The 23,913-nt window shown below is 44.4% G+C and overlaps 1 protein-coding gene across 1 annotated transcript in view; it reads left to right on the forward strand.

Moving 5' to 3' along the window:
* Positions 1 to 23,913, forward strand: part of CALN1 (calneuron 1) — a 491,968-nt gene that overhangs the window by 458,514 nt on the left and 9,541 nt on the right. The window contains exon 6 of the mRNA XM_054507623.2: positions 19,604 to 19,760. Coding sequence (XP_054363598.1) covers positions 19,604 to 19,760 — 157 coding nt within the window. The remainder of the gene's footprint in view (positions 1 to 19,603; positions 19,761 to 23,913) is intronic.

A 23,913-nucleotide genomic window follows, 5' to 3' on the forward strand; every position in this document is an offset into this window, starting at 1 on the left:
GCCGTTCTGATACCCTCACATCCCTAAATCAATGGCAGGGTTGGTGTGCTTCTCCAGAATCCTTCTTCTTGACTCCCTAACTGTCCTGACATGATCTCAGCCTGCCTTTTTAAGTGTTTCAATGGAGCTGCTGATTTTATGGCCTCAGCTATCTTGTTTCTATAAAATGTTTGTTTATCTTTAGCTGATTAAAATTTCATAGGCAACAAATAAAATTTTAAAAGATGAGGTCAAGATGTATAATTGAATCCGATAAATGTAGCATTGCACAGCTTAGCTGTGTGCTCAATTTGTGATCTGAGAGGCCATGCCACCTGCTATGTGTGTGACCTGGGTATTAAAAGGGAGAGGCTACAGCTTAACCACAGTCTGAGTTTGTCATCTGGTTCCTAAATTGGAGAGTTATACCACTTACCCATGTGCCATCTCTGTGCTCAGGTTACTAAAACAGAGTTGTAATTCCTAACCGCATGCCTTAGCTGTGACTTGGTGAGACGAACAGAAGGATGCATAACTTACCCAAGTGCCATATTAGTGATCTGGTTACTAAACAGGGGACCATACAGCCCAACCGAATGTTGTATTTGTGATCTGTTACTAAAACAGAGTGCTGCACCACATTCCCACACACCATGATTGGGTTCCGGTTACTAAAACAAAGGGCCATATGGCTTAACACAGTCTGCATTTGTGATCTGGTTCATGAACAGAAAGCCATGGGCTTCACTCTGGACTCCTGTCAGGCTGTTTTCCTGGAGGAGGAAGGTCTCTGAACTGCATGGGGTTTCCTCTGGGAACTAAAATTGGGTCAACGGTATTCTAACTAATTTTGGATTCTAAGGGAAAAATCACCACCTTCATTTCCATTCTCAATCTCAGAACAAAGTACCTTAGTTCTTTTAATTTTCAACCACCGATGCTAATAGTTCTGTAGCCGGGAAGGGACACACAGCCCTACATTGCTGTTCTTTTCTCTCACTTCAGCATACTTGTTTCTTTTCTGCCCTCCATTCAGCCGGGACCCATTAAATTTTGGTCTTCTGTTTCTTTTTGTTGTTGTTGTTCCTTTTTTCAAGTTTTTACCTAAATTCCAGTTAGTTAGCATACAGTGTAATATTAGTTTCAGGTGTAGGATTTAGTGATTCATCACTTAACATGCAACACCCAGTGCGCATCATAACAAATGCCCTGGATATTAATCCATCCTCCATCTAGCCCATCCCTCCCGCACCTCCCCTCCAGCAACCCTCAGTTTTGTTCTATGTAGTTAAGAGTCTGTTTTCTGGTTTGCCTCTCTCTTTTTCCCCCCTATGCTCATTGGTTTTGTTTCTTAAATTCCACATGAGTGAAATTATATGGTATTTGCCCTTCTCTGACTGACTTATTTCACTGAGCATAATACACTCTAGCTCCATCCACGTTGTTGCAAATGGCAAGATTTCATTCTTTTTGATGGCTAATATTCCATTATACACACACACACACGCATATACACACATACCACACCTGCCTTATCCATTCATCAGTTGGTGGACATTTGGGGTCTTTCCATAATTTGGCTATTGTTGGTAATGCTGCTATAAACATCAGGGTACATATACCCCTTCAAATCAATGTTTTTGTGTTCTTTGAGTAAATACCCAGTAGCACAATTGCTGGATCGTAGAGTAGTTCTTTTTTTTTTTTTAACTTTTTGAGGACGCTCCATACTGTTTTCCAGAATGGCTGCACCAGTTTGCATTCCCACCAATAGTATAAGAGGGTTCCCCTTTCTCCACATCCTCACCAGCACCTGTTTTTCCTGAGTTACTAATTTTACCCATTCTGACCAGTATGAGGTGATATCTCATTGTAGTTTTGATTTGTATTTCCCTGATGATGTGTGATGTTGAGCATCTTTTCATGTGTCTGTTGGCCATCGGTATGTCTTCTTTGGAAAAGTGTCTATCCATGTCTTCTGCCCATTTTTTAACAGGATTGTTTTTTGGGTGTTGAGTTTGATAAATTCTTTATAGATTTTAGATGCTAACCCTTTTCAGATATGTCATTTGCAAATATCCTCTCCCACTCTGAAGGTTACCTTTTAGTATTGTTATTTGTTTCCTTTGCTGTGCAAAAGATTTGTATCTTGATGAAGTCCCAATAGCTTATTTTTGCTTTCATATCCCTTGCCTCAGGAGACATATCTAATAAGAAGTCACTATGGCCAATGTCAAAGAGGTTACTGCTTGTGTTCTCCTCTAGGATTTTGACAGTTTCCTGTCTCACATTTAGGTCTTTCATCCATTTTGAATTTATTTTTGTGTACGGTGTAAGAAAGTGGTCCAGGTTCATACTTCTGCATGTGGCTGTCCAGTTTTCCCAACACCATTTGTTGAAGAGACTGTCTTTTTTCCATTGGATATTCTGTCCAGCTTTGTTGAAAATTAATTAGACCATATAGTTGTGGGTCCATTTGTGGGTTTTCTATTCTGTTCCATTGATCTCTGTGTGTTTTAGGGAGGTCTTTTGATTCTTTATCCTGTATCTGGTCACGTTTTCTTCATCCATTGGGCATCCTGTATTTTCCGTTCTTTAACTATGATGATTATCCCTGGATTTTATTCAGTTCATCCTCTTGCTTTAACTTCCATTATGGCCCATTTTTTGAGTATTTCCATTTGCCATGCTTCTCTTTGTGCGTGGGGACTTTCCTCAACACACTGGTTGTCTCACCCATTTCTTTTTTTTTTTTTTTTTAAGATTTTTATTTATTTGACAGAGAGAGATACAGCGAGAGAGGGAACACAAGCAGGGGGAGTGGAGAGGGAGAAGCAGGCCTCCTGCCGAGCAGGGAGCCCGATGCGGGGCTCGATCCCAAGACCCTGAGATCATGACCTGAGCCAAAGGCAGACACTTAACGACTGAGCCACCCAGGCGCCCCTGTCTCACCCATTTCTTAAGACAACATGTGCTCATTCTTCCATTCCACCAATACTAAGCTAGGGCTAACTTTTGCTAGGTGCTGTAGAAATAAAACCACCAACAGGCTACATCTCTATCCTTAAGGATCTTCTGGTCTATTGGACAAAATAGAAATGCCAGCAGGCAATTTTCATACACCGTCGTAGGTGTGATAACAAAGTTGGGTATGAAATAACATGGATCACATGTGAGGGGAAGCACATTCAACCTCAGGGGACTCAAGAAAGCTTACCATAAGAATGTCAGAGAAGGTGAGACCTGAAGGAGGAATTTGTTTAGAGGAGGACACGGGCCAGAGCATGGTGTTCCAGATACAGCAGCCTCTGGGTGCTCAGGAGGGTCAGTACGTTGAAGATTCTGATGTAGGGGTGGGATGAGACAGGATATGATGGCAAAGCCAGATCACAGAAGTACATAAGAAGCTGTGTTGAAGAACTTAGATCAATGATGAAAGAGCAAGGGAGTCATCGGAGGGTTTACATCGGGTCACCTTGGCTTCTGGGACCTTGTTTCACAACGAGTGCCTGTATCCAGAAAGGTTCCAGTCCTTGCAGACAGGATCAAAGTGAAGCCAAACCTCATCCATTGTTCCAGCTGAGCAGATCTACATTTACAGGTAGTTGCTGCCTAACTCTTCTCCCCCGAACTCCCAGCCCATCAGACATGGCTTTCCTCTCTATCTGAAGATGGTCACTAAGAATTACTTGTCTGGGGTCATGGGTGTGGTAAAAGGAACGCTCCAGAATGAGATAAGTAATGCAATGACATCTCATCCTATTGCTTTGCTGAATGCCAGATGGAAGCTGTCAAGAGAATCCTAAAAGCCTAAATGACAGTCTTTAAATGAGAAAAAAAAGCAAGTATGCTATAGCCACGAGGAGCTTAAATTTCCCTGCTCTCAGACAGAATTATGTGTCGGCCGACTTCAGCTTCCAGCCTAGATCAGAGATGGATTCTGTGAGCCTAACTACAGAGATGGAATTGGATAGCACATCATTAATAGGCCTATCAAAATGATGTCTTATATTTGTATTACCTTGCATTTTTCATTAAAAAGACTGAACATTCTTATTTTATTTGATACTCCCCAAATCTCTATGAGGTGGCTGCTTACAATTATTGTTATTATTACATCATTATTACTATTCTGATCATTTTATTATTAATATTATTGTTATCTATTAAATGGATAGAGAAACACATTCCAAGCTATTAAGTGACCTGCCTAAGGACGCTCAGCTAGTGAGTGGCAGACTCCATCCTCGATTATAATTCTGTTAGTCCCCGCATGGAGGACATTTCTATCAACCCCTTTCTGCATTTATTTGCAGAACTCAGCTGATTAATCTCATTTTCCGGAACTGCCATAGTAGCCAACTAAGGGGTGGTAAACAGACTCTTGACTTGGAATCAGTTGAGTCTCACCTGTGTGATATATGACCAGGTGACACTGGATACACTTAACTTTTCCTGTCACAACAAAACCAAGGCACAGGCAAGCAAAATGTATAAAGTACAAGGAGCTGTGCATTTTAGAATAAAAGGAGTGTTATCCACAGAAAAACCCTATGATATAAATAACACTATATATTTCATAGGGGAAAACTAAGGAACAGAGAAGTTTAGAAACTTTGACTGGGTCACACAGCCACTACATGACAATGTCTGCAGGGAAACCAAGGTCATGGGACTTTTCTCAATGTATTTCTACTGAGGATTCACACACACACACACACACATACTGGTTTTTCATTATGCCTTAACCTTCAGTCAGATGCTTCATACATGCTCACCTTAACACTCTAGTTCACATTAATAACATGAACCACTTGGAACCTCACCACATCCCTTTAGATGTGCAAAAGGGAATTGTGTATGTTTTTTATTCTTAAGAGTTGCTATGAGGACACAGACATTTTTCCTAGGCCTCCTGCTTGTTTCTGATTGTCCCACTTCATCATCCACAGATACTGCAGATGTCAAACATCTCCCAGGGGTTGCGTAGAGTTGGGGACCCTCCTCCACCTGGGTCTCACGGGAACCCACTCTTTAGGAAAGTGTTCACAATTTAGCCTCAGCCCCCAAACTGGATGGTCCAGTAACTGGGCCACCCCAGCTTGACAAACCACAGCATCCCCTGTGTCCAAGCTCCCGAAGATGAGTTCTTCCCACACCTGAGGTGAGCTCTTAGCAAAATACCTTTATTTTCTCAACAAAACCCAAACATAAACCTTTTTACTGCTGTGATAACAAATTACCACAAACTTTATGGCTTAAAGCAACATAAATGTATTCCCTTAGCGTTCTGGAGATGAGAAGTCTGGAATCAGTTTCACTGGGCTAAAATCAAGGTGACCGCAGGGCTGTGTTCTTCCTGGCGGCTCTGGGGGGGGACATTGTTTGTCTTTTCTAGCTTCTGATGACTGCCTGTCTTCCCGGCATGTGGCCCTTCCTATATCTCTAAGGCATTGTTACCTCATCATATTACCTTGTCCTCATGTGTCCAACCTCCCTCGGCCTCCATCTTATAAGGACCCTTGTGATTACATTTCGGGCCCCCCCAGAGAATCCAGGATAATCTCCCCATCTCAGGCTCCTTAACTTGGTCACATCTGCAAAGTCCCTTTGACCACATAAGGGAACTGATCTGCAAGTCCTGGGATCAGGATGTGGATATCTTTGGGGCCGTGATTCAGCCTTCCACAGAACCCACTTCTAGGAGGGCTGGAAACTCTGTGCTCTGGAGTCCTCACAGCTTCTCACTCCAGTGGGACAGATCAAGCCGGTGGAACGGTACTGAGATGAGTGAATTGCTACTCAGTCTAAGGCTCCAATCACCGTGACAGTTGAGAGTGGGAGCAGAGAGCTGTTAATGTCCTCTGCTCTGAGCTGCACTCGGATACCATACCTTTAATCTTACCCTAGGGAAGGCACTGCAACACTGCAGTGATGTCCATTTTGAAAGGAGAAAGGTTTTCCTGATTCTGACCGTGAGATGTGTTACTTACAGAACAGTGTGCCCTCGCCCACTGCCCTCCAGCCCCTGCAGCCCAAACCCCAAGCACGTGCCTGCCTCAGGGCCATTCCCTATACCTGGAGTATGCTCCCTACAAACAGCCACACCAGCCACCTTCACCCCCTTTATGTCTCTGCCCAAATGGCACCATCTCACGGGGACCTCCCTGATGCCCTCATTTAGAAGTGAACAACCACCACCACCTCCACCCTCCCCCCTGCCAAGAACACCCCAGCCTCCTTCTGGCTTCACTGGACCCATGACACATCTCACCATCTGACATTCTGGTCACTTCTTTCTTTCCATGCTGTTGGTCTGTCTCAACTATACTCCATGAGGACAGGGAATTTTCTCTGTCCCATTCCCTGATGTATCCCCAGGGTCTAGAACAATGCCTACCACTTAGTAGGTTCTCAATATACATTTGTTGAATAAGTGGGAAAAAAAAAGCATACAGAGAAAATAAGCAACCCAGCCATAGTCAGAGTCTGAGGTTGACCTGTGGCTCTCCCCTGTCACAGGGGAACCTGGCCGGCACCGTTTTAACAACCACACTGGGGAGAGCGAGGTGCACACCCCATATCCAAGTTCAGATTAAAAGAGCAGAGTGTGAGGCCCTGGCAGAGGGGAACAGAAGGCATGTGCTAGATCTGAAATCCTAAATCTCACTCCCTTGCTCCTTATCTTTGGCTACATTACTTAACCCCTCTGAGCTCCAACAGCTTCATCTGTGAAATGGGCATGAGGTAGCCTGCCCTTCCTCGGGGCAGTAACCCACCTGAGGCTCCAGTGAGGCCAGGTCTGCCATGCACCTGTCACAGGGGAAGCTTACCCTCCACCTAGCCTCTCCTACCTGCTCCCGGACAGTCAAACTGGAAACTAGGCACTGGACATCCAAACAGTCCAGTCCTACTGGATGTCTTGTCTCAGATTTGCAGCCAGCGGACCTAGCAATGGGCACAGATCCCAAGCAAGTCCTATTTATAGATCTTCACCTAGAAGGGCAGAGCCAGTTAAAATGCAACCCCTTCTTACCCACACAGCAGTGAAACACATCTACTGTGGAGCCTGGGTTCTGTGACGAGACAGAAGCCACATGGAGTCAAAGTGGCCGTGGACTCTGGCCACACCGTGTCAGGATGTGCATCAGGGCCGGCGTTTCCTCCAGGGCCGGGAGACCAGCTCATTTGCTCCCAGCACTGCTGTGGCTGTTCTCTGTTCAGGGCCATGCTGTATAGGCAATAAGGACCCGGCACCTTACCTCCTTTGGCAGGCTGAGCCGCCACACATGGGAGCCCGGGACAAATGAGGGCGAAGGCAGGGACAACCAATACACATCGTGCTTCGTTGAGTGCTGGGTGGGCAGTGGGAAATGGGCCACTTCAGTGTCCCCTCTAAGCTGCCCTGCAGGAGATGGCCTTTGAGGAGGAGCAGAAGGAGAAGCACCCGCCGGGAGAAGCTGGAGCCGGGTCCGAGTTCCTCCAGGAGCAGGGACGGGGGAGGGACCCCTGCCATCGTGCTAGCCGGGGCAGGTCACGGCACTCCTTGCTTGCATTCGGAATGGTGAGTCTTTTCCCCAGGGCAAAGCTTTTTCCATGTCAGCCATCGATTCTGAGCCACATGTCTGCCCCATAGGTCTGGCAGCTAGTAGAAACTTTCTTCTGCAATGCGGCAGCAAATAGGTACTCCATCTCAGTTCTGGTGGGATGACGGGTCTTCATGTTTTTCTGCATCACCACTGTGTTCCAGGGGGTGTCTGCAGGGGCTGAGCCATGGGTTACGACCCATTCCCCACGCTAACCTGAACTGATTGCTTGTAGGACTGCAGAACACGGTACACTCCTTCTCTCTGTCCTCATGCCCCCCACATCAAGAGTGGGGAAACCGCACGAGTCAGATGGATCCATCACAGCCTGACCCCCGCTGTTGCTCTTCAGGGCCTCCAGCCACCACCCATTCCTGTGCCCAGCCTGCTCGTCTTGTCCAGGATCCAGATGTGTCCGCCCCTTTGCTCACGGTGGGGAGGGGTCTCACAACGCCTTACGTTCCAGTCTCCCTGTTCAGTTCTCCATGTGGGAAAATCTTGGAGCCCAGAAGGACTTGGGAAGTCTCCTTGGTTACACTGGTGTCTCCTGTACTTACAGGACACCGCAGGCTGATGGCCAGATGCACCCTTTTGGGGGGAGGTCTGCTTATTAGACCGGAGAAGCTGTGTTGTCCATGGTGTGGGAATGAAAGGGAAGGCACAGGCAGGAAACTCTGCAGATCTAATGACCTTGTGTGGCCTTGCCACATTGGTGCTCGGGCCACGCTTAGACAATGGAGCAGCTCTATCCCACTGATTCGCGCAGCTCTCTCTTGGTGAGATGATGCCTTTTGCAGATGGGTAGAGAAAAGAATGGTAGTGGGCAATGTTCCAGGGATTACTTGGCCCATTCTTCTCTCCAGAGGAGAAGGAACTATGTCATCCAGTTAATCTCACACCTTCTGTGATGAGTGAGTTTGGATCCATGTAAAATCTGGTCAGGGAACCCCGGGCCCCCGGCCTTGCCATCTCCCTACAGAGCGGAGCGCCCAGCAGAGAGCAGAGAGCTCTGTCCTTCCAGCAGCCGGGTATTTCATCTTATCAAGAATTCAGGACTTCACTGAAGACCCGGGTACCCCTGAGGTTCCTCTCACAGCAGGAAAATACATTCAATTACTCTGCTTGTGCACCTTGCAATGAGAGAGAAGCTGAACATGGGAAGTCCCATTGCACAGGGGCTCTTCTGTTGGATTTTGGGTTTAGGGACCTTGAGCGGGGAGGGAAGGCACGTGAGAAAGACTCTGCTTGGAACAAACGGAGGATTCATATTTATTCATTCAACAAACATCTGTCCTTCATCGGGCTGGAGCCAGGCTCTGTGACGGGACTGACTGTAGACACCATGTAAGGCACAGTGCCTTCAGAGTGCTCGGCATCTATTGGCAGACGCCCATGAACAGACAAAGAACTCCCAGTGGGAAGAGCAGTGATAAGGAGTTCTGGGAAGCCTGAGGCACCGATGGGTCCCCCCAACTCCTCTGTTTACGCAGCTGTTTAGAGACTATGATTCCCAGGGTTCAATGATGTGGAGAGCCGAGCGTGAAGGACTGGCATGTTCCATCACCATGGTAGACAGCCACATGGGGGCAGCATGCCCTGGGTCTCCCTTCTGTACTAGAACTTCATGTATCTTTGTACAAACTTGCCTGAGCATGGGAATCCCCTGGAGCCTTGTTGCTAGATTGCTAGGTCCCACCCCCCAGAATCTCTGATTCAGTAGGCTTGGGGTGGGGTAGGGGAGGGGTTGGGGAAATTGCATTTCTGACCAGTTTCCAGGTGCTGCTGGTGCTGCTGGCCCAGGAAACACACTTTAGAACCTCCGTGTTAGGCTAAAGGAGGATGGGCAACAATTTTCCCACCTTGAAAGAACCATGCTTCCTGGGGCGCCTGGGTGGCTCAGTTGGTTAAGCGACTGCCTTCGGCTCAGGTCATGATCCTGGAGTCCCAGGATCGAGTCCCGCATCGGGCTCCCTGCTCGGCAGGGAGTCTGCTTCTCCCTCTGACCCTCCTCCCTCTCATGCTCTCTGTCTCTCATTTTCTCTCTCTCAAATAAATAAATAAAATCTTAAAAAAAAAAAAAAAAAAAGAACCATGCTTCCTGAGCAAGAGAGAATCAGCATCCGCAAAGTGGCATCTGAAGAATGGCCCCAGGAATTGCAGATGGAGCTTGGGGATACTCACAGCTCCTGATGCTTAGCACGGATCCCACCAGGCAGTGAGTGGCCAAGACATCCCACCTGGTCTCTCCTTCTGCAAGTCCTGCATGTTCTCATTCACTTACAGGTACCCAGAACCAACAGCAACTGTAACATCGGATTAATTACAATGGAGCATGCCTAAGGAAAAGGATACAGAGGAGGAGCATGCCTCTGAAAAGTGCATCAGGGAAAAATTATAGAAGATGCCTGCCTGATGTTCTTTAATATTTTAATCTTTAAAAGCAATGCAAGACATTTTGGGTCAATTTTTTTAAAAAAAGCAACCATAATAGTCTGGGCACAAAGGAAATGGACTAAAAGGATGAGCGTGGAAGGAATCAAACAACACTGCAGAATTAAAACCTTCACTGGAGAGAGTAGGAGTGGAATTAACAATGGAAGAAAAATTAGTGTTGTGGAATACAAAGCAAAGAGATGAAAGTGATCAGAGAAAAGGTGGGAAATATGGAAACAATGGGTAGAGATTTTAGAATCATGTGTGTTCCAGAGGAAGGGACCTATTCGCTGGAACAGGTTGTTCAGAAACAATCAAACGGCTGTCCAGAAACAGCAGGAAACAGAAGATGACATTGGTGTAACAATTAAAAGCCCCCTCACAAAACTCCAGCTGAGATCACTGTAAAAACATATAACTTAACACAGCATGGAAAACATTTTTAAAATTTCATGGATAATGCAATATTCCTACTGGGGTCCAGGAAGAAAAAAGGAATGATCAGCCAACTACAAATTTAGACCATCACCTGACCTCTTTGCTCCTCCCCCACATTAAACAATAGAAGATCCAGAGAAGTTTCAACAGAGGCTTGAGGGGAAGATTTGTGTGATTCTAGAATTTTATACCAAGCTAAGTCTTCTGTCATAGGAGATGGTGGGACCAAAGTATTATCAGATTGTAAGAACTCAGAAAATGTAATGTTCACAAATGCTTCATTATCAAACTATTTTTAAAAGTTCTCTTAGCAGATATTTGGATGAAAATCAGGGATGGGACAGTCACAGAAAAATGGAAATGAGCATTGAAATCAATTAAATACAATGAAGTGGCAGTAGCTGTTAGAAATTTTGTTGTAAAATTAAATGCAGAAGACAAATACTATTCTAGAAAAAATGCACATGGTAGGCAATGTGTCATAATAAATCTCCAATTAAACTTACCAAGACTGTAAAGTGTTGGATAAGAGGTCGGAAATAAAGGTATTATAAACTTTCTTATCATTTGCAAGGAAAGATGAGAAAATGCAATTTAATTTTTTGAATTTAATAACATAAGAAATTATGGCTTAAGTAATGCACTTGATAAATGGAAAGATATCCACCAGTATAATCAAAACTAGGACAACTGTAGGTTTGTGGTTTTATTTTTTATTTTTTGCAAAAGACAAAAGGCAAGGAAACCTTAAGGAAAGCTGAAGTCTAGAAAGCGGAGGATGAAATAAGAAAAGTATAGCCAAACATGTTTGTTTATAAAATATAAAAATCTAATTAGCCTCCACCATTGGAAGGCAAAGAATCTCCAGTTAGATTTTTTTTTTTAAATCCAACTCTCTTCTCTTTATAAGAGACAAGAGACATTCTCTTTATAAGACACATGCCTTTTTAATTTTTTTTAAAAGATTTTATTTATTTATCTGACAGAGACACAGCGAGAGAGGGAACACAAGCAGGGGGAGTGGGGGAGGGAGAAGCAGGCTTCCGGTCCCGCCAAGCAGGGAGTCCGATGTGGGGCTCGATCCCAGGACCCTGGGACCATGACCTGAGCCGAAGGCAGACGCTTAACAGACTGAGCCACCCAGGTGCCCCGACACATGCCTTTTTAAAGAGACATGTATTTGGGGCACCTGGGTGGCTCAGTTGGTTAAAGTATCCGACTCTTGATTTCTGCTCAGGTCATGATATCAGGGTCCTGGGATCAAGCCCCTCACTGGGCTCCATGCTGGACATGGAGCCTGCCTAAGATTCTCTCTTGCCCTCTCCCTCTGCCCCTTCCGCTCCCTCTCTAAAAAAATTTAACAATAAAATAAAAATAAAGAGACATGTATTTAATATAACCCAGAAAGTTTAAGAACCAAACGGGAGACAAAGATTTAGCAGAAAACCCATTCAAAAAGAAAACAAGCAGAGCCATGTTGATGTAAAAACAGATTTTTTTCAAATAGAAGGCACTTAAATTTTTTTTAAATTATTTTGGATTATATATGCCTGATAAATTCAGTACATTTGACAGCACAGATGATCTGAAAAATAATTTGATATATCTTAAAACTTTAGGCTCCTAGGTTTTTGTTTTGTTTTTAAATTTTTATTTATTTTTAATTCCAGTATAATTATATATATAATTATATATATATATTCCAGTGTAATTATAACACACGGTGTTATATATAGTTCCAGGTATACAATATAGTGATTCAACAATTCTGTACATTAGTTGGTGCTCATCATGATAAGTGTACCCTTTAATCCCCTTCACCCAGTTCGCCCATCCCCTCCCCTCTGGTAACCACTCTATTTAAGAGTTGGGTTTTTTTATTGGTCTCTTTTTGGCACTTGAATATTTTTTTTTTTGTCCTTCTTTTTTTTTTTATTCTTATGTTAATCCCCTACATTACATCATTAGTTTTAGATGTAGTGTTCCATGATTCATTGTTTGTGCATAACACCCAGTGCTCCATGCAGAATGTGCCCTCCTCAATACCCATCACCAGGCTAACCCATCCTCCCACCCCCCTCCCTTCTAGAACCCTCAGTTTGTTTTTCAGGGTCCATCGTCTCTCATGGTTCGTCTACCCCTCCGATCTCCCCCCCTTCATTCTTCCCCTCCTGCTACTTTCTTCTTCTTTTTTTTTTTTTTTCTTAACATGTATTGCATTATTTGTTTCAGAGGTACAGATCTGAGATTCAACAGTCTTGCACAATTCACAGCACTTACCAGAGGACATACCCTCCCCAGTGTCTATCACCCAGCCACCCCATCCCTCCCACCCCACCCCCCACTCCAGCAACCCTCAGTTTGTTTCCTGCGGTTAAGAATTCCTCATATCAGTGAGATCATATGATACATGTCTTTCTCTGTGGCACTTGAATATTTTTTTAATGACTGATAGTGTATATTGATAGAAGGTATACTACAGTCCTGTACCCAATTCCCATGTGTGGGTTTTTTCCCCCACATTACCAAGCAATTCTCCAACATCAGCTGGATGTCCTACAGTTCAACTCAATTCTGACCTTATCTATGTGGAAATGACATCAGATTCCAGAAGTTGAGGGCTCAACCCACAAGACTGCCCTCCACTTCACTTGCCAACTACAAGTCCAGATTGTTACCCGTACTTCTGACTGGCTGCCTATAAGTCAGAGGTTCCTGGGACACCCTCCTTTGGGTTCCATTAATTTGCTACAGTGGCTCACACAACTCAGGAAACCAGTTTACTCACTAGATAACTGGTTTATTGCAAAGGTTATTAAAGGATACAAATGAATGGCCAGATAAAGAGATACATAGGGTGAGATGGCAAACAAAGGAGCTTCTGTCCTCATGGAGTTTGGGGCACATGGAAGTGTCCTGGCTCACTAACCTAGAAGCTCTCTAAATCCCCTCCCTTTGGGTTTTTATGGAGGCTTCATAACATAGGAACAGTTGGTCCTTTGGCCATTGCTGACTGAGTCAACCTCCAGTCCCTCACTCCTCCCTGGAAATCAGGGGGTGGGACTGAAATTTACAACCCTCTATACATGATTGGTTCCCCTGGCAACCAGCTCTTCATCTTACAGGGATTTCCAAAAGTTGCCTCAGTAACATAAACTCAGTTGGGGTTGAAAGGGGCTTGTGAATAACAAGACACCCATTTGTGGCTCGGAAGTGATTGCAGGAACTGAGGACAAGAGACGAAATATCGTAACAAAAGATGCTCCCATTGCTCTTACCAATTCCAGGAGTTTTGGGAGCTGTGAGCCAGGAACAATAAATGGAAGACCAAAATATGCATTTATTATAAATCACAGTATCACATACACCCATTCTGTAATGGAGGTTGTAACCTGTTTATCTTGATGTCCTCCCAATGCCTTTCCTGGGCTTTCTCATACTCCATACCCTCTTCCTTTCTGATGACTTTTATTATCACCTGTATGCAAATGACTTCCAAAGCCATATCATTAGCCCATATCTAGACATCCCCCTGGGTTTTCTGTTGGGCTATCCCTCAGGAACCTCCAGTGCACACATCCAGAATTCACCTGGTCACCTTTCTCTCTGGCCTGTTCTTTCTCTGTTCCCATCCAGCTGAACAGAAAGCACGGGCGTCATCCTGATTGGCTCATTCTCCTTCAAGCTCTGCACACAATGAATCATTAAGTCTTGCCAATCACGCTCTTACGTGGCTCTCTTACATGGTTCTTCATTCTCTCTGTCACCATAGCCCACTGTTAAAAAATGATTGAAGAAGACAATTTAGGTGATGAAAGCAAATTTTCACACTTCGTGAAGCAGACAGTTTGCATTCGGAGAATGCAAAATGGGGCGGAAGACAGGAAGCTTTTATAGGTTAATGCATAACGAACAAGGAAGAGAAAAATTGGAAATATCTGATTGGCTGGGGACACACACAGTTAGCCCTGTTTGGGGTGAGAAGGCCCAGCATTGGCTTGGTGTTGGGGAACTGACTGACTAGATGCACTGCACTTCTCAAGAGGAACATTTACAAGGACGCAAAATTTATCTAAGTTCTGGTTTGCTGATACGGCATCTCAGGCTGGAGTAGCTTCCTCCTGGACCTAGAACGGTAGGTCAACACCACCAAGGTTTCTAAACCTATTGCTTCAATAGCCTCCTATCTGGTTATCTTGCCCCTTATACACCAAGGATAATTTTTCTCAAGCTCAAACTCAGTGAAGCAATTTCTCCAATGAAAATCCTTTAGGGGCACCCCATTCTACCTAAAAGATAAAACAAAGCTCCATTCCTCAAAAAATTAAATCTAGAATTACCATATGACTCAGCAACTCCACTTCTGGGTGGTATATACCCAAGAAAGCTGAGAGCAGGGACACGGTCAGGTATTTGCACCCCGAGGTTTGTAGCAGCATTATTCACAGTAGCCACAAGGTGGAGGCAACACAGATGAACCTAAGTGAAATTAGCCAGTCACAAAAGGACAGACACTGTATGATGTCACTTATATGGTGTATCAGATTCATGTTAGACTGTCTACAGGAAGTAGAATGGTGGTTGCCAGGGGCTGGGGGAGCAGAGAGGGGGATGGGGAGAAGAGTGTTGAATGGGTGTGGAGTTTCAGTTTAGGAAGATCAAAAAAGTTCTGGAGATGGATGGTGGTGACGGTTACACAACAATGTGAATGTACCTCTTGTCACAGAATGTATGCTTTTACTGATTAGCACCCTCCCCATGGCCCTCCCCTCACCCCCCACCATGTTCTACTGCTCCCAGTTCTCAGAAGAACCCAACCTATAGCCATTCATGGAACATGTCAGCTTTCACACCCTAGATCTTGGTATAGCCATGAGTTGCGGCCATCATGTCCTTCTCCCCTCCCTTCCCCTCACCCTCCTCCCGTCCCACTTACCTGGCAAACCTCTTTCCTCTAGGTCTCAGCTTGCATGCCTGTCCTCCAGGAAGCCCTCTAGAACCTGCTGCCTTCCCCAGGGGTTCTCAAGCCATCCTTTGCTTCCCCTATCATGGCTCGTAACACACTGAATTAACATCACTTATTGGCTTGTCTTTGGAGAGCAAGATTCATGTCTTGCTCACCTTTGCATCTCCATCAGTGTCTGGCATGGAGTCAGCCCCAGTAACTCTTCATTGAATTAAGAAACTTTGCACTAAGGAATAGCCTCATTTAAGAAATATTAGGACTGTAAGATACAGTTCTCTTCATAGATTTTAATATGTTACCCATGGTCTTTGACAAATCAAGTAGTCCCCAGAAAATAAGGTTATAGGAAACAGCAGATTATAAATGTAAGGCTACATAATATAATTAATGAAGATAAATATGTTTGTGTAGTTGACTCTGCAGAGATATCATAATGGAAAACTCCTTCTGTTTCTAGAAACTAACAGATGTACAGGCTGCATTCTTTAACCATGATCCCTACAAACAGAATAAAACAAAAAAACCAAAGCTAGAAGAAAGAAAAACAAGTACGATTATAAATACAAAATGGGATATCAGAAGTACTGAGAGAAATTTAAAACTGTGGTACTAATGTGTGTGGTTACATGCTAATCTTTGTCTCTGCTTGTGGCACACTGGGTGGGAGGGTGTCCGAATTTTCTCGTCTGTGACATCCATCACCCTCACCCTGCATTTTGCCAGCCTTTTCCCAGAACCCAGGCTAACAACCACATGTTCCCCTATCAAATCTAAGGGGCAGTAAGACTGCAGGTCAACCCTAAGTGTGTCTCATAATTCACTCTCTAGTCAATAAACTATGATGCAGAAAACAAATCCACTTTACACACCCATTTCACTTGTTCTTATATAAATGGCTTTGAACTTGAGTCATTTAGATTTCCAGCAAATTTCAGTGACCTTGTTTCATTTGTTAGAATAAGGGCATATTTAAAGCAAGGTAAGGTTTGCTTACAAAGAAAGCAGAGAAAGAAAAATGTCTAGAACTTTCTTTCACTGCGATCCAGACTAACATAAAATATTATTCTGTATTCGTTCTTGGCTGAGTTATACTGCAGAAATCCCAAAGTCTTCGTGGCCAACATAAGGGTTTATTTCTCTTAAGTCAAAGCCCTTTATGAGTTAGCCCCACGTTGTATTTATTCCAGGAACCAGAATGAAGGAGCAGCCCCTATTTGGTGTAGGTGTTTTTGTGATAGAAGGGAAAAAGAAATGGCAGAACACAAGATGGCTTTGAGACTTCTCTTTGGACATCCATCACTTTCATATATGACTTTCACTGGCATTTAATTGGCCAAAGCCTGACATCAGTGGGCAGGGAAATAGAATCCTCTCACATGTTGGGGAAAGAAATAGTTGGACATAATAAAACCTATTACAGCCCATACCTTTGCAAAACAATATTCATTTTCTTCCCTTCAGCCACAAAATATACTCCTCCCTCCCCAAGGGAAACACCCAAAAGTCCCATCCAATTATAACATATAAGACTCAAGATCTAGAATCTCATGATATACATTGAATCTGGGTATGGCTCCTCCTGATTGGAGACTATATAACTAAAAAGAAAAAAAAAATCCCCCCATCCCCCCACCACACTCAACATATAAAGGCAGAAAAGACCCAGGCTAACCACCCCAAACAATCCTATCCAGAAAGAAAAAAAAAAAAAAAAGGAAGACACATAGCAATCAAAGGGTACTTGGAGCAATTCTAAACTCTTTTTGAACAGACCTTGGAGCGAGGAATATTCCTTGATTAGACCCTAGTTCTGCTTCCTGGAAACTGCTCTTGAGTTCACTGCATGATTTCAAGCATGGTTCCCAGCTTTGCCATCTGGGAGATCCATCCCTTTGCACTAGTCAACTAGTACTCATCTGATGAGGGCATTAGAGAATATGCCTTGCTTGGGGCCTCTGTAGCTTATTCTCCTAATGGCTTGTGCCCATAAAAGGTTGGGAGCCCAAAGATCATTTTAAGTTTTGAGCAGTCATAGAGTCTTTTATTCCAGGCCGTTGGCTCTTGCCCAGTACAGCTCTCTCAAAACCATAGTCATTTTTTTTTTAATCTATTTGATTTCAGTTGTTTTCTGCTAATAGCCACATCCACAGTTATTTTCAGACATAACTCTCTCTAAACTTAATAACCAGCTTCCTCGGAGAGTCACTTAACATATTCAGAGGTTTTAATAAGGAATGCTTAGATTTGTTTTGTTATTTATAGCATTTCTCGATTTTATCTCTTCCTAGTTGAAAACGAAAAACAATTGCTTCTTTCCTTCTGTAAGACCAGGAATTTCTGAGTTGTCTCTATTCCTGGCTTGCAAACCAACCAATTCTTTCCTGAACATATCTCTTTTTTTCCCTCTTTTTAAAAAAATTAAGATAAAATTCACATATAACATTACATTAGCTTCATATGTATAAGATAATGATTCAATATTTATATATATTGCAAAATGATCATCACAATAAACTGAATTAACATCCATCCCCACTCATAATTACACACTGTTTTCCTTGTAATGAGAACTTTTAATGAGAAACCTACTCTTTTGGTTTCAAATATGCAATAGTGTTATTAACTATAGTCACCATGCTGTATACTCGATCCCCATGACTTATTTATTTCATAACTGAAAGTGTGTACCTTCTGACCCCCTTCACCCATTTCACCCACCGGCCACCCCCTAATCTGGAAACCAGCAGTCTGTTCTCTGTATCTATGAGTTCAGGAATTTTTTTTTTCCATTGGTTGGTTTTCGATTCCATATATAAGTGAAATCATACAGTATTTGTCTTTTTCTGTATAATTTCTTTCACTCTGAGGTCACCTCTTTCTTGTGGGACCCTGTAGATACAACCAGTTGCAACCATGCTGTTCCCCAAACTTCTTACCTAAAGCCACAGACTCATTCGTCATATATATGTTCTTCAAGTCCTCACAGGCAATGACTTACCAAAAGTTGTGCTTCTGCATAACATACATCAGTCTTTATCTTTCCAGGCTCCAATAACATTTTTCTCATTTCCCACCATTTGGCCCTGGAACATCCTATTTTAGAAAGTTTGTTAGGGTAGCCTCTTACTTCCGTGTATTAATTTTTGTGTTGTTGACTTAAACCAACTTAGCAAACAAGCCCAGAATCTTTATGGCTGATCACAACAGAGGGCATTTCTTACCCACATTATTTTTCCTTTATGGGGTATCTGCAGGTCTTCTCCACTTTATCCTTGTTCTGGGGCCCAGACAGAAGGAATAGCCCCCACGTGGGACATGCTGTTCTCATGGCGGAGGGGAAAGAGCACATGACCGAACCACAGAATGGCTCTTAAAGCTTTTCATTGGATGTGGCATATGTGACTTCTACTCACATTTCATTGGCCAAGGAAGTGATAGGACCAAACCTGATAGAAAGGGAGTGGGAGAGTATAATCCTTTCCCTAGGACAGGAGGAACATACCTGGGGAAGCTACACTTGTCCTTTAGCTTCTCTTCCTCATAAACATGGCTTTGAACTTGTATTCTATCTTGTTAGAACAAGGTACATCTTTATTTTTAAGATTTATCTATTTATTTTACAGAGAGTGGGGGAGGAGGGGCAGAGGGAGAGGGGAAGCAGACCCTGTACTGAGCACTGAGCCCAATGCGGGGCTCGATCTCACGACCCCAAAATCATGAGCTGAGCCGAAACCAAGAGTCACGCGCTCAACCGACTGAGCCACCCAGGCGCCCCAAACAAGGTACATATTTAAAGCAAGATGGGAATGGCTGGCTCCTTGGGAGCTGTATCATCTTTAGAGACATGTGCATTGTCTGAAGTGCGACACAACTCCAAAGTCCGTGAGGTGTGCAGGGTGTGAGGAGGTGACAGCAGATGGCTGGGTGAGTAGGAAGCCAAACTAGCAGCTGGCATCTTTTTCTCCAGGACTCTCAGTTGAGGGGGATATGTTGCACTCGCTGTATTCCCACCAAGTCCCCTGCAAGTTCCCGAGTATGCTTGGAGCTGAATGTGACAGACAAACTGCTCAGCTGCTACCCAGCAAAGCTGGGAGAAGCTCCTAGAGAGGCGCTTTGGGGCGTTAGGGCCATGGGTCATGCCCCAAGCTGGCTTCTCAGCCCCGTGTGCCTGAGACCATCTCACTCCTCTTTCTCTTTACAGTTCGACATGCAGAGGATAACTCTGGAGGAGTTGAAGCATATCCTCTACCATGCCTTCCGGGACCATTTAACAATGAAGGACATTGAGAACATCATCATCAACGAGGAGGAGAGCCTGCAGGAGACGTCGGAGAACTGCCAAACAGAGTTTGAAGGAGGTAGGTACCCCTGCTTCTGCTTTCCTGCTCTGGGCTCAGCGCATGCCTCCACATCCTCTGTCGATGGAAAATGTGTTTACAGTTGGGGCTGGAGTGCCTTGTACTGAAGCCAAGAATCCAGGACCCAGGTTACAAGATCCTCACTGCAAAGATGCAGCAGGTTATTTATTTCCTTTCTGTTTTTTTCCCCAAACTCTGCATTTTTGCAGGACCTTTAGTGACCCTGTCTTTCCTCCAGTGATTCTCTGAGGTCTCTGATTAGATGTGCAGCTTTGTGGTGTTTGCCTTTCCTTACTGGGGGCCATGTGGAGTGGTACCCACGGCCTGTTTCGGCTGGTGGCAAACTTGGATCCAGTCCAGTGGTTAACTGTGTGACCTTGGACACCAGGTGTGCCTTCCCTGAGGGTGCATCCTTGCCTAGAAACATTAGGATAATTACACCTACCTCTCAGGACCCTGAGGAATGGTTTACCTCTGTGCTCTGTTCCCTGAGGGCGCTGCTCAGAAAGAGCCCCCTTCATGAAAGGACTCTCGTGAACATAACCATGGAGTTTCAGAAGAAATAAGGTTTTCCTGGGGCCAAAATATAGACCCATGAGAGGCCATTTTGGGGGGCTCATGAAAGAAAACTTAAGAAAAAAAAACCCCACCTACCTGATCCCCTAATTAGTAGAAAGTTCCAGGTAAGCTAAATAATCGAATCCCTCTTTCCAACTTTGAAAATCAGAACTACTATAACAACGCTGATGCATCGGAAAAAAAATTTTTTAATTACATTAAAACAGGATATCAGGCTACCAGCAATTTTTCACTTGTTCAGTGCTGAGATTTCTTAAAGAGGTCAAACTATTATTTTCCGTTCTTTTTTTATGAACACTTAAAGAAATCAATGTACACGTGGGTAAGCTGTGATGTGGCCACCAGAATAGATTCGGCTGCCTGGTCTTAGAGCTGCCTCTTTCAAGCCGACAGAGCACTGTGGCAGGGAGTCTACTCGGGGCGGGGTTAGTCCAGGTGGCCACATTGGCTCATTCAGACCTACACGCCCACGGGTCCTGTCTGGGCTGCATCGTGTGCAGGATTAAAGGCCATGGCAAGAGGAAACAGGAAGAGATGCTCATACTCCGAGGCGATAAATGAAATTAACTCAAGCCTGGGAAATAGGGAGTAGTGGGTGGGAACGGGCGTAAACCTGAGAGCAATGCCCCTTCTAAACACATTCAAATTTAAATTTTTCAAAAATGCTGGAATGGCAGACGTAACCCAGTGGTTGTACAGAGGCTGCCTTGCTTAGCCTCAGTGTGACCCCTGGGCTGTAGCATCAGTGGCCATATTTGGAGTTGCACACCCAGAGTGGGATGGTCACAGCCAAGGCCATTTGCAGCAGGGTGGGGGCGGGGTTGGGGCGGGGGGGGGGGACACTGAGAGGGTCAGTAGAGGGAGGGAGGCAGAGATGGGAGAAAACTTGGATCTTGGATAAGTTTTCCTTGGTCTCCCCCATCCCTCTCGTTCCTCCCTGTTCAAACAATGGAAGCACCCGGGGGCTCCAGCCCCCCACTGTCAGCAAACACTCTTGAGATGGGTGGGAAGAGTATTTCTGGGCATTTTATTTTCCACAGGAGCCTTCGTCTGTGGATCATTGTTTTGTTCAGAGAAATGTCACAAGTCTTAATAATTTGGGAAAGGTCAGACTGTGCACGAGGAAGTAATCTGAACTCTAAGCAATGTCTTTTTATTATTCAGGAGCTCATACATTAATGAAGTAAGTGACTGAGAAAGGGATTTTTCCAAATAGAAGTCTTACAGAGTCTGCTTTCATTGATTCAGACTTATAACATTGGCAACAGCTACCATTTGGGGGACGGAGGTAATTGATAAGTTCCAGTCACTGTACTAAATGCCTTAAACTTTGTGGTCTTATTTAAGAAAAGAAACATTGCTTTATAATTAGTAGATTGCTTTTTTGAATGACCTCTGCAACCTTGATTACATAATCCATTTGCTTGTTTTCACATCAGAGAGTTGGGGTTTTTTTGGTGTGTTTTGTATTTTAAATATTATGTCAGCGCTGTTTGGCCCCAGATGCAAGCTCATTGCTTTGTGTTCAGGTTTAAGATTTTTCCAATCTCGGATAGGATCAGAGTCACTGGTGGATATATTTAATGCCCACAGCCCTCTCCTTGTTCGAGAAGGGGCTTCCCTGATTGTATTTTTGGGCAGGGTTGTCTAGGAAGAGATGCCACACAGGCATTGAGGCCCCTGTGCCCTAGAAGAATGCGTTTGAGACTCAGTGGCTGACCTTGACCTTCCCGCCCAGGGAGGTCCTCCCTCCTTCTCTTGTTAAAACTTTGCTGCAGCGAGAAACAAACAAACAAAACAAAAAACTGCTACAGCAAGTGTGTACCCAAAGCCGGGAAATCCATGGGGATTGGGAATCTTGCCTCCCTTATGTCAGAGGAAGGCATCAATGAGAAAGAAAAAAACCTAGAAGTGTAGGTCTTTGCCTTAAAAGATGAAAGGGCACATCTATCTATCTCTGAGCAAGGAAGGAGGAGGTGGTCAATGAAACTGATGTTGTGTTGGGGCGCCTGGGTGGCTCAGTTGGTTAAGCTTCTGCCTTCGGCTCAGGTCATGATCCCAGGGTGCTGGGATCGAGCCCCGCATCGGGCTCCCTGCTCAGCAGAGGGTCTGCATCTCCCTCTCCCTCTGCTGCTCCCCCTGCTTATGCTCTCTCTCCCTGTCAAATAAATAAATAAAATCTTAAAAGAAAAAGAAAGAAACTGATATTGTGTGGCAGAGGGAGAATTTAATCGAATAGCTCAGAGCACAGCAAGGTTAGGGTCAAGACTGGGATTCTGGAGTGTGACACAGCTTTGGAAATGTGGATTTGCACAATCCGTGTGACGCAGAGCCAGTTAGACATTAACAGGAGACCTTCCACATGCCACCAGCATCGTTTTACGTCAGTGATTATACTCTTCACTTTTATAGATGTTGGGTCTGAGACTTGTACAGAGGTGTTCCGTTTCTGTCCGCTGAATGAGGACACAAACATCCTTCTTTCCATATGAATGGAAGCGTAAAGGAGAAATAGGCCAGGAGCCCAGGGGGTTGTGGCCCCCGTGATGGGAGAGGTTTCTGGATTTCTTTCTCTCCTTTTAGTTTTCCTTTTGGCTTGATGTTGTTGTCTTTATTCGTTTAAGTTTTAGGCCAACACAGACCACAGATATATGCACGAACTCGTGCGCGCACACACACACACACACACCAGCCCCTGACACATTCTAATCTGCCTTATCTTTACGGAAGACAGGGCTCTGGAGCATAAAGAAGCAGGAATGTTTCCATCTTCTCCCAGGTGAAGGACAAGAGGCAACAGGATGAGACTCCAAGCTACATAGAAGGAAAGGTTTCCTGACTTCTTCAGGAAACTCTGAGATGGGGGTTCATGTCACGTGTAGAACCCATTTTCCTGGAGCACCAAAAGAAGTCATTTACAGAAACCCTTATTAAGGCAGGGAAGAGACTAGAAGAATCTAATTCAAGGGCTCTGAAGGAGACCTTACCTTTATTCACACCTGGCTTCTGGATGAGAAGTTACTCGGATTGAGTCAGGCACCTGACCAGCTGTCACCTACCGTGCTGGGTGCTCTGGGCATGAGGTCATTGAACAGCACTGAAGTCAGGGCCTCTCTGGCATAACCCACGAGCCCGAATCCGATAGGGCCCGGATCCCATGAGAATACTCAGTATGACTTTCAGGCCCTCCCAACCCCCCTGATCTTTTTGAATTCCCTTATTCAGATAAATTATGCTCAGTGTCCTGAGGTGTCAGTTTTCACTATTTGTGTTCTAACCATTTGGAAAAATAAATACATCAGCATCTACCCAAATGGGTTAGATACAAGAGTATGTGACTCCCCACAATGCGCATTCACTATCTGTACTACGTAAGAGTTTTAAGACGTTTTGCTTCTGTTTCACCCCTTATAATCACCAGACATTTAGCTTTTGGGGAACATAAGCTCACAGACACTGAGAGACACATTCGTATTTCATTATTTGGTTCCAGTTGCTGACATATGTGAAACTGAGTGGTCTTGTGGTTGAATCATCTATTTGCCTGTCACCGGCTCCTTATTTAAGGGTTCGC

Source organism: Mirounga angustirostris, unplaced genomic scaffold (assembly GCF_029215605.1).
Source record: "Mirounga angustirostris isolate CCGP_5_RB_7025 unplaced genomic scaffold, mMirAng1.0.hap1 SCAF_5, whole genome shotgun sequence".
Lineage (NCBI taxonomy): Eukaryota > Metazoa > Chordata > Mammalia > Carnivora > Phocidae > Mirounga > Mirounga angustirostris.